Raw genomic sequence first — 13406 nt, forward strand, 5'->3', positions numbered from 1 at the left:
ATGTATTGTGGTGGAAACTTCAGTGAAAAAGGCAGTTTTGGTGGAAGAAACCTGGGCAGTCTCTATGGTGATGGTTATGGTTCTGGTGGTAAAAGTGGTGGATATGGAAGCAGAAGGTTCTAAAACAATTCAGAAGAAAAGGACTACAGATCGTAGGAGAGAGAGCAAGAAGTTGTCAGGAAAGCTGCAGATTACTTTGAAATAGTCATCCCGAATGCATTAGAGGAACTGTAAAAATCTGCCACGGAAGGAACGATAATCCATAGTCAGAAAAGTTACTGCAGCTTAAACAGGAAAGCCTGCTTGTTCGGGACTGTCATAGCCACAGTTTACAACAAAGTGCAGGTACTGGTTAATGCAATATAGTGTCAATTAGATGTACATTCCTGAAGTCTTTCATCTCGTATCGCTTTTTTTTTCCTTTTCATTACATCAGGTATATAGCCCTGTAAACAGTGGTAATAGTACCAGGAATAAAAAATTAAGGAATTTTTAACTTTTAAAAAAAGAGAAGAAATATAGCATAAGTCACAAAGGATAAAGGTTAATGATCTGATCTCATTAAAATGCTGATCATCTGCATATTGAAAATAGATAATAGACATATAGGAGTGAAAATAGACAAATGACATATAGGAGATTACTCATTATCACATACATCACTTAGAACCTATAAGCAAAAAATGAGCAAATAACTCACAAACCAATAATTAATCGATTTTTAAATGTTCAGCTTCTCTAATAATTAAAGAACTATGAATTAAACACCAATAAAAATATAAACAGATTGAATTGCCCAATTAAAAGATAAAGTCTCTCTCTCAAAAAAATATTTCTTTTACATTTATAAAAGACACAATTAAAACATGACTTAAAAGCCTTTAAAATAAAGGGACAGTCAAAGGAAAATATGAACAAAATAAACATAGCGATGGTAATAATAAAGCAAGCTAGAATTCACAGCAAAATGCCTCAGGACAATAGAACCATGTATTTTTTTAAATTAATGAAGGGAATTACATACAAAGAAGGTAGGTAAAGTGGTTATTAGCACTGCAGCATCAATCAACATAGCATCCAAGTATAAAAAGCAAAAGCTAACATTAGAAATAAGATAAAAACCTGACAAAATTACAATCCTTCTGGAAAATTAAAACTCCTCCCTCAGAATTACACAGGCCAAGGAAACATAGAAAAAATAAAGATATAGATTAGAATAATAAAATTAATAATAAGCTTGCTTTAATATACACATAGAAATTAACTCCTACCACAAAGAAGAAATACATGGTTATTTTCCAAATGCCCAGGCATAAATTTTTAAAATGGGTGACATTCTAGGATGTAAAGAAAATCTCAAATTCACAAGAAGTAAAAATATTGCAATCCCAATGCTCTATTGTAAAAATAAATAAGAAGCATAAGAATAATATGAATAATTTCTTACATATCAAATATTTAAAGATGAAAATAAAAATCTTGGAATATTGAGACTTTCATCTAGTTTGATTTGTAAGCTCCAAAAGGTCAAGTACCATGGGTTCACCAACATGTTCTTAAATCCACAGTGTCTGCCAAATTGTACAACTGACATGACCTTTTTCTTATAAATTTTCTTTTTGAGTCTAAACGCATGGAAAATATTCTAAAAATTTTCATATCAAAAAGTCAGTCTTTCTGATTTTGAGTTTAGTTTTTATGTTAAAAAAGTTATCTTCTTATGCTTTTCACTTTTCATTATCTCTATAATAAATTCATAATAAATGTATACAAATTGTCACATGCTAATTTGTGGTTTGGAATTCAACATTTCAGATGTTAGAAATGTATTATGGTTAGAAATGTATATAACATATATATTTAACACCCACAAGTGGAGTCTAAGGCAGTATCCCAAAATAAAACACATTAATATTCCTGTAACATATAAATGTTCACTTTAATGAGATAAATGCTACAAAAAACCTTAATGACAATACAGGTTTGGTTCTGCTACTAAATGAATTCAAATCAGGTCAGGTTTTGCCAGCTGAATGTGTTATCAAAAAACATTTGTTTTTCAGAGTTTCTGCTTTTTTCAATTGTACTGAGCCTTATAATTTCAATTAATACTCAATGAGTTCCCAAAGTATGCAAATACTGTTTCAGAACTATTGAGAATTGGGTCGGGGGAGGGCGGCAAAGGAGACTTGGAGTGATGGAGATGAAGATATTTTGAAGCCTGAAACCTACACACAACAGTATATACTCAAAAGCATGATCACTTCCATTAACTGGCTAAATGCTTAAATGAGAACAGTTTTACTAAACTTCATATTTAGGGACACCTGGGTCGCTCAGTCAGTTAAGCGTCCACTCAGGTCATAATCCGGGGGTCCTGGGATCGAGTCCCGCATTGGGCTCTTTGCTCAGTGGACAGCCTGCTTCCTCCCTCTGCCTACCACTCCCCGCTGCTTGTGTTCACTGATGCCCTCTCTCTCTCTCTGGCAAATAAATACAATCTTAAAAAAAAAAAAAAAAAAAAAAACCCACAAAAAACAACTCTCCTATTTAGCAGATTTTCCTTTACCTAGAATGAAATCAAGTTGCCAGACTGAATGGAAACCGACTATATAAAATGCCAGGCCAATATTTCAAAGCACACTGAGTTACCAGAAATTCTATCATGGATTCTACAATTTCAATTAAGTATGACTAGTGTCTATTAGTAGAAGACTAAATCAGAAGATTAAATCAGAAACAATTCATATCTGACTTTAGATGTATACTTAATGAGATTTCCCTTTCCAGTAAACATAATATTCAGAAAAAAGTCAGCCCAAACCCATAATTAATGGTAAATAAAAAGTAGTTTAATATATAACAAAAGCCATACATAAAAACCCCACAGCTAACATACTCAGTGTTGAAAAAAAAACTGAGAGCATTTCCTCTAAGATCAGGGACAAGACAAAGATGCTACTCTTGCTACTTTATTCAACGCAGTATTGGATGTCCTAGCCACACCAATAAGACAAGAAGAAGGAAGAAGAAGCACCCATATTTGTAAGGAAGAACTTAAATTGTCACTGGAAGATGACAGGATATTATACATAAAAAACCTTAAAGATGCGACCAAAAAACTACTAGGAGTAGTAAATGAATTCAGTAAAGTTGCAAGACACAAGATTAATACCTAGAAATTGGTAGCATTTCTATAAACTAATACCAAAGTAGCAGAAAGACAAATTAAGAAAATAATTTCAGGGGCACCTGGGTGGCTCAGTGGGTTAAAGCCTCTGCCTTCAGCTCAGGTCATGATCTCAGGGTCCTGGGATTGACCCCCACATCAGGCTCTCTACTTGGCGGGGAGCCTGCTTCCCCCTCTCTCTCTGCCTGCCTCTGCCTACTTGTGATCTCTCTCTCTGTCAAATAAATAAATAAAATATTAACAAAAAAGAAAGAAAATAATTCCACTTAACTATTGTGCCAAAAAGAATAAAATACTTAGGAAGAAACTTAACCAAAAAGGTATAAGACCTTTACTCTGAAAACTATGAAACAATAACAAAAGAAACTGCAGACAACACAAACAAATGCTAAGATATTCCATGTTTGTGGACTGGAAGAATTAATATTGTTAAAATGCCCATACTACCCAAAGCAGACTACAGATTTAATGCAATCCCTATCAAAATACCGACAGCATTTTTTACCAAAGTAGAAGAAATAATCCTAAAATGTGTATGGAACCACAAAAAAGACCCCAAAGAGCCAAAGCAATCTTGAGAAAAAAACAACAGAACTGGAGGTATCACAGTTCCAGATTTCAAGATACACTACAAAGCTGTACTAATCTAAACAGTATGGTACTGGTGCAAAAACAGACACGTAGATCAATGGAATAAAATAGAGAGCCCAGATATAAACCTACACTTCTATGGTATGATAAAGGAATATACAATGGAGAAAAGACAGTCTCTTCAATAAATGATGCTGGGAAAACTGGACAGCTACATGCAAAAGAATGAAACCGGACCACCTTCTTAAACCACACACAAAAACAAACTCAAAATAGGGGCAGCTAGTGGCTCAGTCAGTTAAGCAATCAACTCTTGATTTTAGCTCAGGACATGATCTCCATGATCTCCTGATCTCTCCTGAGATCAGGCCGGGTATTGGGCTCTGCTCAGCACAGAGTCTGCTTGTCCCTCTCCCTCCATTTGCTTGCCCCCCCTCTCTCTCAAATAAATAACACCTTAAAAAAAAAAACAAAAAAACTCAAAATGGATTAAAGACCTAACTATGAGACCTGAAACTATAAAACTCCTAAAAGAAAGCATAATCAGTAATCTCTTAGACATAAGCCTTATTAGCATCTTTATAGATAGGTCTCCTCAGGCAAGGGAAACAAAAGCAAAAATAAGGTATCGGGACTAGGCCAAAATAAAAAACTTTACATGGTGAAAGAAACCATCAACAAAATGGAAAAGCAACCTACTGAATGGGAGAAGATATTTGCAAATACATGCTATTTTCTTCTGAAAATAGAAGAGGATACACTTTCAGATTTGCTTCACAACATTTTTGTTTAAAAAAAAAATCATTTTAATTCTCATGTATTGTAAGCTTATGTCAAACTTTAAAGGGTTAATACCCAAAATATATAAAGAAATTATACAACTCAACACTGAATATCCCAAATAATCCAATTAAAACGGGCAGAGGATCTGAGTAGACATTTTTCCAAAGAAGACATATAGTTGGCCAACAGACACATGAAAGATGCTCAATGTCACTAATCATTAGGGAAATGCAAATCAAAACCATAATGAGCTATCCTCTTATAACTGTCAGAGTGGCTAAAATCAAAAAGACAAGAAATAACAAGTGTTGAGGATGTGATAAAGGATTGTGCACTGTTGGTGAAAATGTAAATCAATGCAGCCACTGTGAAAAGTAGGATTGAGGCTCCTCAAAAAATTAAAAATAGTTATCATATGATCCAAAAGAGCAGTCCATAAAGAACAAAAAAGAGTTATCTTCAAAGAAATTACACTTTTATCTATGAAATAATAAATTTTAACAAATTAACAAATTTATCTGATAACAACAATTATGCTACTAAACTGCAAAAGAAAAGTTACAGAAGGTACATTCAGCCAAGAAATACATAAGATGCCCTCAAAGAACAAAAGTCATTGACTGAGATAAATTTTTTTCATTCTATACTAGATTTCAGCCCAATTACGTTACCTATTTAGTTATCCTTTTCCTAAAATTAATAGAAAAGGAAAGAAAACACAAATGAATGAAATAAAAATAGAGTATCTCAATAAGGAAGCAATTTCTTTAGGAAAGCATACATTTGCTAGGACACTAAAAGCAAAAATGTATTAAAGAAATCTATGCATATTTCCAATGGTGATATTCAAATTAAAAGATTTACAGTCAAATACAACTGTGAGCTAAATTAAAGAAATTAAAGAACAGATTTAGTCCAAAGAAAAACACAGAATTAACTCCATAAGAATGCAAATAAGTACATAAAATTCAAACACTGAATTTCTAAAACAGCTTAGACATGAAACTTTCTGTTGTTTTTGTAAAAAAAAATAATTAAAAAAACCCAAACCTGCCATATTCGTGTAAGTCCATGTTCTAATTTCTTTTTTATGTAGCCACGATCAAAATTAGTTTCTTCAGTACCCATATTACTCCCTTCTGAAAATAAAAGAGGATACACATTTCAGATTTGCTTCACAACATTGTTTCCAAAAAAAAAAAAAGAAATCATTTTAACTCTCATATATTGTAAGCCTATGTAAAATATAGAAAATATGTTCAATATTTATACAATCAAAACAATGTCAAAAATAGGTGTTTGGATTAAAAGCACTTGATAAGCTATATAAACTTAGACCATGAAATTTTAAGTATTTTAAACTTAAGATCACTCAGTACATATGCAATTGGAGCCCAGATTCCAAGTTGAATAATGTGATCCCAGAGATGGGGTTCTCAGTGACTTCTATACTGCCTACTGCTGGGGCATTACTGGACCCATTAACATAACTTTCAGTTAATATGCATGTTAACAAGAGTACAGACTGCAGAACTGCTCATGCAGTAAGGTAATGATGCACATGCTTTATATTTTTCATGATCCAGAATAGTCTTATCCATTCCAGACAAATAATCTAACAAAGTCCAATTCAACAGGTGAGAGCCATGACCTGCTTGAAAACAAATTTCTCCCTAAAAGCGACTAAAAATACATGTATATACATTTATATTAAACAGATTATGCCTTTTTGTGAATAAACTGTGTAGAACAACTGAGGATATTATTTCATCTTAGGCTAGCAGGGTGAGCACTGGTAACCAGCAAAAGGCCCCTGCCTAGGCCAGACCCCATATTCATGCCTATTGTACCTCTGACCGCTTCTACAGCTTAAGCCTTATTATCTGCATGGTCTGGCTATCAGGGACCCAGTAGTTCAGGGAAGCGCACCTGGATGACAGCTTCAGAGTTTTCTTTTAGAATGGTACAGTGTTAGGATACCAGTAGTATCACTACTGAACTACAGCAGACGGCATCTTGAGACCCTATCATCTTCATGAAGTTGTGTGAAGAAAAAGGTTCAAATTACTGACTCCTACAATTGTATTCCTTAATGTGAATATGAAAGGAACAATTTCAGGTGAACAAATGATTTTTTTTTTAGTTCAATATATTGTCAGATGTTAAGCTAATCAGAGTCCTGAATATTCTTAAGATACCCAGAATCAGGTCAAAGAATTATAGTGAAGAGCACTAAGCATATAGGGCTCAAACAGTATTTTAAGTTTGACTGTATACCCCAGTGAAAAATACATACATATACAAAAAAATTCCTGCAAACTATGAGCCTGCAGCAAAAAAACAAACTTCATTATGATGAATACGTATCATCCCCTAAACTCTTATATCTAAGGTGTATATTAATTTGTTCCGAACTTTCTCTCAGGTTTCTCCTTAAATAATGTACTAGAAAAGAGAAAAGAGGTATTGCAATGTCTTAACAGTTTCTACACCTAGAAAAAAATAAAGGTTGCCAAAACAGGATAAACTTGTGAAGGTCTGGAGTCCCAGGAAGCCCAGCAATTCCCTAAGTAACCTGAGATTAAAAAAAAAAAAAAAAGAAAAGAAAAGAAAAGTAAAGGCCTGTGGACATTTCATCATCATCATCATCGTTATCTCTTGACCCATTTCCTTTGGTATCAGCAGAAAGCAGTGTAAGCACTTTACATTACCCCTAAACTTGACAGCAAACTTTCAGGTAGATGCGTTACACCACTCTATGGAACTGTTTGTTTGCTTTGATTTTTTAATGTCCCATTTTAAGAAGGAAGCTGAGCCTAGATACCCTTCTTTACATTCTCATCTTTGGAAAATGGGAGTCAAAATCTGAAGCCAGGTGTCTCTTGACTGCTAGCAGAAGGATGAGAGTACAGGAGTTGGATAAAAACAGTCTGGCAGAAACCTGGCTCAGGGCCCACACCTTTTCTCTGCTTTCTCCTCCTTCCCCTTCTTTACATTCCCCCAGCACTGTTTCTAAAAGGATGAAAATCCTTCTATAGAATTTTCTTCTTGCTATTTTCTGCTATTTCTTGCCATCTATATCTACTACCAATATTTATAAGCTTCTTATGAGTCAAGATAAACATTAAACTTACCTCTTTTATACTACCAGAATCCTACAGTATGAATTGTGTTCTTCCACCCACCCAAACACAGAAATCAAGCACCTCAGAAATTACAAGTTACTAATTTGATTGACTAGCTACATTAAATTGCATGCAACACAAAAAACTTGTGCAGTGTAATTTATTTTTCCCATATTAAACAGAATGCTGATAAAAACATTTTTCACTTTTTAACATATTTTGAATACTTAATCTATTGTTCAAGGATAACCACTTAAGATACATAACTATACAAATGAAGTAATTTAAATATGTCTAGTTAATATTATTGTTCAAAGATCTGTTCTTTATGTAGCTGATTATACCATAATCATTTAAAGTTGCGTTTTCCATTCCAAGATTACTATTTTAAAACCTTGTTTTTATGAAATTGTAAGTCCTGCTGTGTTTTCGTAGGAAGAAAAGTATAATTAAAAAAAAAATTTTTTTTTAAGATTTTATTTATTTATTTGAGAGAGAAAGAACATGAAGGGGAGGGAAGAGGCAGGTGGAGAAGCAGACCAACTGCTGAGCTGGAAGTCCAACATGGGGCTCGATCCTAGGACCCTGGAATCATGACCTGAGCCAAAGGCAGACGCTTAACTGACTGAGCTATCTAGGCACCCCAGGAAAGTATAATTATTAATTCTTAGACTCCAGATTTATGAGTACAACTTAAAAATTAGCAAACAGACTTTATATTAAACATTAGCATTACTTTTACATCAAATTGGACACACCAGGGACGCCTGAGTGGCTCAATGGGTTGAGCCTCTGCCTTCGGATCAGGTCATGATCTCGGGGTCCTGGGATCGAGTCCCGCATCGGGCTCTCTGCTCGGAAGCAGGGAGCCTGCTTTCCCCTCTGTCTCTCTGCCTGCCTCTCTGCCTACTTGTCATCCCTCTCTCTCTCTGTCAAATAAAAAAATAAAAATAAAAAAATAAAAAAAAATTGGACACACCAGTGTCTAACTTAGTTTGCAATTAATTTTCTTAAAAGCCCTTTGTTAAGAATTTAGTCCTAAAGCCATCATCACATATTCATGAAAACTGGTAGTATCTATCACTTAAGAAGACCTTTGGGCCAGTTAATCCCTGAAGGTAATGGAGCTTTTATAGAAGCTGAATGACTTTCTTCAGTGAATATTTAACCTATGGGTCACTCAAGTTCCTGAAATGGCTATCCCTTTTTTTTCTCCTTATTCCAGAAATATGGCATATTTATAGTTGTTTTTAAAATAAAATAATTTCCTACCAGAAGCAGAAGTAGTATCTTCACTGTCATGCTTTTCATGCCATTCCATAGTCCTGTAATAGCTGAGCATAACTTCCCACAGTGCTTTGCACAGGTCAGCAAGGCATGGAATATAGCTGTCTGGTGTAACATGCTGAAGAAAATGAGAAAAGTCACCTTTAAAAATTATCACAACTTGCAAAAAGGAAATCAATCCATTATGTCATTTATGTAAATTAAGTACCTTTGACAATCCCTAAATTCTAGAAATCACATGGATATTATAGATATTCCATATCTATTAATAACATTTAAAAATAATGTTTTACATAACATGGCCATGAAACAATATGTAGTCTCAAATCTCCCTAATGAAAATGAGTAGATTTTTTTTACCCTCTATTCTTTGTATAAACTACCAGCTTGTTACTCTGCCCTTTTTTTTCTATAGAGAGAGTGATACCTCCATTCCATTTGCTCTTTCTATCATAATGGAGCATTTGGTTCATCATTTGAGATTTCATAACATTTCTTCCTTTTGTAATCAAACTAGCATAACCAATCATGCCAATAAAACACTGAAAGGCTAGTAAGACAGATATATATTAAGCTCTCCAAAGTAAACAGCTTGTAGAAATAAGCTACACAGCAAATGAGCACATATTGGTAGCAATCCTCTCTTTTTCAAAACATTTTTTCTCTCCATAATGACCTTGCCCTCCTCTAAGCTCCGTGCATATTAAAACATTCATCAAGGATTCCCTGGGGAATTCTACCAAACTCTCAAAGAAGAAATAACGTCTATTCTCCTGAAGCTGTTTCAAAAAATTGAAGCAGAAGGAAAACTTCCTGACTCTTTCTATGAAGCCCGCATTACCCTGATCCCCAAACCAGGCAAAGACCCTACCAAAAAGGAGAGTTTCAGACCAGTATCACTGATGAATATGGATGTTAAGATTCTCAACAAGATCCTAGCAAACAGGATCCAACAGCACATTAAAAAGATTATCCACCATGACCAGGTGGGATTCATCCCTGGGCTACAAGGATGGTTCAACATTCGCAAATCAATCAATGTGATAGGACAAATTAATAAGAGAAGAGAGAAGAACCACATGGTCCTCTCAATGATGCAGAAAAAGCATTTGACAAAATCCAGCATCCGTTCCTGATTAAAACACTTCAAAGTATAGGGACAGAGGGAACATTCCTGAACTTCATCAAATCTATCTTTGAAAGACCCACAGCAAATATCATCCTCCATGGGAAAAAGCCTGCAGCCTTCCCGTTGAGATCAGGAACACGACAAGGATGCCCACTTTCACCACTCTTGTTCAACACAGTATTAGAAGTCCTAGCAACAGCAATCAGACAACAAAAAGAAATAAAAGGTATCGAAATTGGCCATGAAGAAGTCAAACTCTCTCTCTTCGCAGATGACATGATTCTTTATATGGAAAACCCAAAAGACTCCACAACCAAACTACTAGAACTCACACAACAATTCAGCAACGTGGCAGGATACAAAGTCAATGTACAGAAATCAGTGGCTTTCTTATACACTAACAATGAAAATACAGAAAGGGAAATTAGAGAATTGATTCCATTTACTATAGCACCAAGAACCATAAGATACCTGGGAATAAACCTAACCAAAGAGGTAAAGGATCTGTACTCGAGGAACTACAGAACACTCATGCAAGAAACTGAAGAAGACACAAAAAGATGGAAGACCATTCCATGCTCTTGGATTGGAAGAATAAACATTGTTAAAATGTCTGTACTGCCTAGGGCAATCTATACTTTTAATGCCATTCCGATCAAAATTCCACCGGTATTTTTCAAAGAGCTGGAGCAAATAATCCAAAAATTTGTATGGAATCAGAAGAGACCCCCGAATCACTAAGGATATGTTGAAAAACAAAAATAAAACTGGGGGCATCACGTTACCTGATTTCAAGCTTTACTACAAAGCTGTGATCACCAAACAGCAAGGTACTGGCATAAAAACAGACACATAGACCAGTGGAATAGAGTAGAGAGCCCAGATAGTAGAGAGCCCTCAACTCTATGGTCAAATAATCTTTGACAAAACAGAAAAAAATATACAGTGGAAAAAAGACAGTCTCTTCAATCAATGGTGCTGGGAAAACAGGGCATCTATATGTAGAAGAATGAAACTCGACCATTCTCTTACACCGTACACAAAGATAAACTCAAAATGGATAAAAGACCTGAACATGAGACAGGAATCCATCAGAATCCTAGAGGAGAATATAGGCAGTAACCTCTTCGATATCAGCCACAGCAACTTCTTTCATGATATGTCTCCAAAGGCAAAGGAAACAAAAGCGAAAATGAACTTTTGGGACTTCATCAAAATCAAAAGCTTCTGCACAGCAAAGGAAACAGTCAACAAAACAAAGAGGCAACCCACGGAATGGAAGAAGATATTTGCAAATGACAGTACAGACAAAAGGTTGATATCCAGGATCTATAAAGAACTCCTCAAATGCAACACACACAAAACAGACAATCATATAAAAAAATGGGCAGAAGATATGAACAGATACTTCTACAATGAAGACATACAAATGGCTATCAGACACATGAAAAAATGTTCATCATCCTAGCCATCAGAGAGATTCAAATTAAAACCACATTGAGATACCACCTTACACCAGTTAGAATGGCCAAAATTAGCAAGACAGGAAACAACATGTGTTGGAGGGGATGTGGAGAAAGGGGAACCCTCTTACACTGTTGGTGGGAATGCAAGTTGGTGCAGCCACTTTGGAGAATAGTGTGGAGATTCCTCAAGAAATTAAAAATAGACCTTCCCTATGACCCTGCAATTGCACTTCTGGGTATTTACCCCAAGGATACAGATGTCATGAAAAGAAGGGCCATCTGTACCCCAATGTTTATAGCAGCAATGGCCACGGTCGCCAAACTATGGAAAGAACCAAGATGCCCTTCAACGGACGAATGGATAAGGAAGATGTGGTCCATATACACTATGGAGTATTATGCCTCCATCAGAAAGGATGAATACCCAACTTTTGTAGCAACATGGACGGGACTGGAAGAGATTATGCTGAGTGAAATAAGTCAATTATCATATGGTTTCACTTATTTGTGGAGCATAACAAATAGCATGGAGGACATGGGGAGTTAGAGAGGAGAAGGGAGTTGAGGGAAATTGGAAGGGGAGATGAACCATGAAAGACTATGTACTCTGAAAAACAATCTGAGGGATTTGAAAGGGCGGGGGGTGGGAGGTTGGGGGAAACAGGCGGTGGGTATTGGAGAGGGCACGGATTGCATGGAGCACTGGATGTGGTGCAAAAACAATGAATACTGTTACGCTGAAAATAAATTTTAAAAATTAAAAAAAATTCAAGCAATTAATAAAAACATAAACTTGTATGGCTCAGTTCACTTTTGGGCAAACATGTCAAATTTCTGAAATTCAACTAGGAAGTAGTGAAATAAAGGAGTTGTTAAGCTTTGAGCCAGACTACCTGTGTTGGGTTTATGCCAAGAATGGCAGTATGGTTCAATCCAACAAATCTATTAATATAACTCACCATATTAACAGTCTAAGAAGAAAAACCAAATGATTATCCTAATAGATACTGGAATAAACCTTCTGACAAAATTCAACAGCTGTTCCTCATAATAACTCATAAAAAAACTAAAATGGATGGATATTTCTTTAAGATAAGGAAACTACAGCATACCTACTATGGTCCAGGTCAGGAATAAGACAAGGCTGCTCACTATCCCCACCACTATTTAACAATGTTCTGAAAGTACTAGCCAATGCAATTAGACTGAAGAAAAGTGTAATAAGATGGGCTTCACAGGGACTAAGTCCCAATTCCTGTTTTCTGTAATTTTTCATTCCCTAACTCTGAGCGTCGCCTCATCCCTCTCCCTTTAAAATGTTCAGTCACCTCTGTACAAATGGTAGTTGAGCCTGGTTCACAGTGGATTCTTTGCCCTATTTCAACAGTATATTAGGGGTTGAAAATCTGTCCATAAAACTTTGATTTAGGGGACGCCTGGGTGGCTCAGTTGGTTAAGTGGCTGCCTTCAGCTCAGGTCATGATCCCAGCGTCCTGGGATCGAGTCCCACATCGGGCTCCTTGCTTGGCAGGGAGCCTGCTTCTCCATCTGCCTCTGTCTGCCACTCTGTCTGCCTGTGCTTGCTCTCGCTTCTCTCTCTATGACAAATAAATAAAATAAAATCTTTAAAAAACAAAAAACAAAACAACTTTGATTTAGTATTTGGCTTTGTTTATCTTTGACACTCTATATATTCTGTTGTCAAAGCTGAGAGAAAGTACCATCATACATTGCTGGTGGGAATGAAAAATGATATAATCCTATGGAAGGGAATTTGGCATTGTTTCAAAAAACTACATCTGTATGTTCCCTTTGACCCAGCAATCTTACTTCTA

General features: G+C 35.6%; 1 protein-coding gene across 2 annotated transcripts in view; it reads right to left on the bottom strand.

Moving 5' to 3' along the window:
- The window catches only part of VPS50 (VPS50 subunit of EARP/GARPII complex), a 128965-nt gene that overhangs the window by 61721 nt on the left and 53838 nt on the right, over positions 1-13406 (bottom strand). For both annotated transcript variants that reach the window (XM_032304437.1, XM_032304436.1), the window contains 2 exons: positions 8962-9094; positions 5615-5703 (listed from right to left, as the gene is read on the bottom strand). In XM_032304437.1, the coding sequence (XP_032160328.1) occupies positions 5615-5703; positions 8962-9094 (222 nt within the window). The remainder of the gene's footprint in view (positions 1-5614; positions 5704-8961; positions 9095-13406) is intronic.

This window comes from Mustela erminea, chromosome 11 (assembly GCF_009829155.1).
Source record: "Mustela erminea isolate mMusErm1 chromosome 11, mMusErm1.Pri, whole genome shotgun sequence".
Lineage (NCBI taxonomy): Eukaryota > Metazoa > Chordata > Mammalia > Carnivora > Mustelidae > Mustela > Mustela erminea.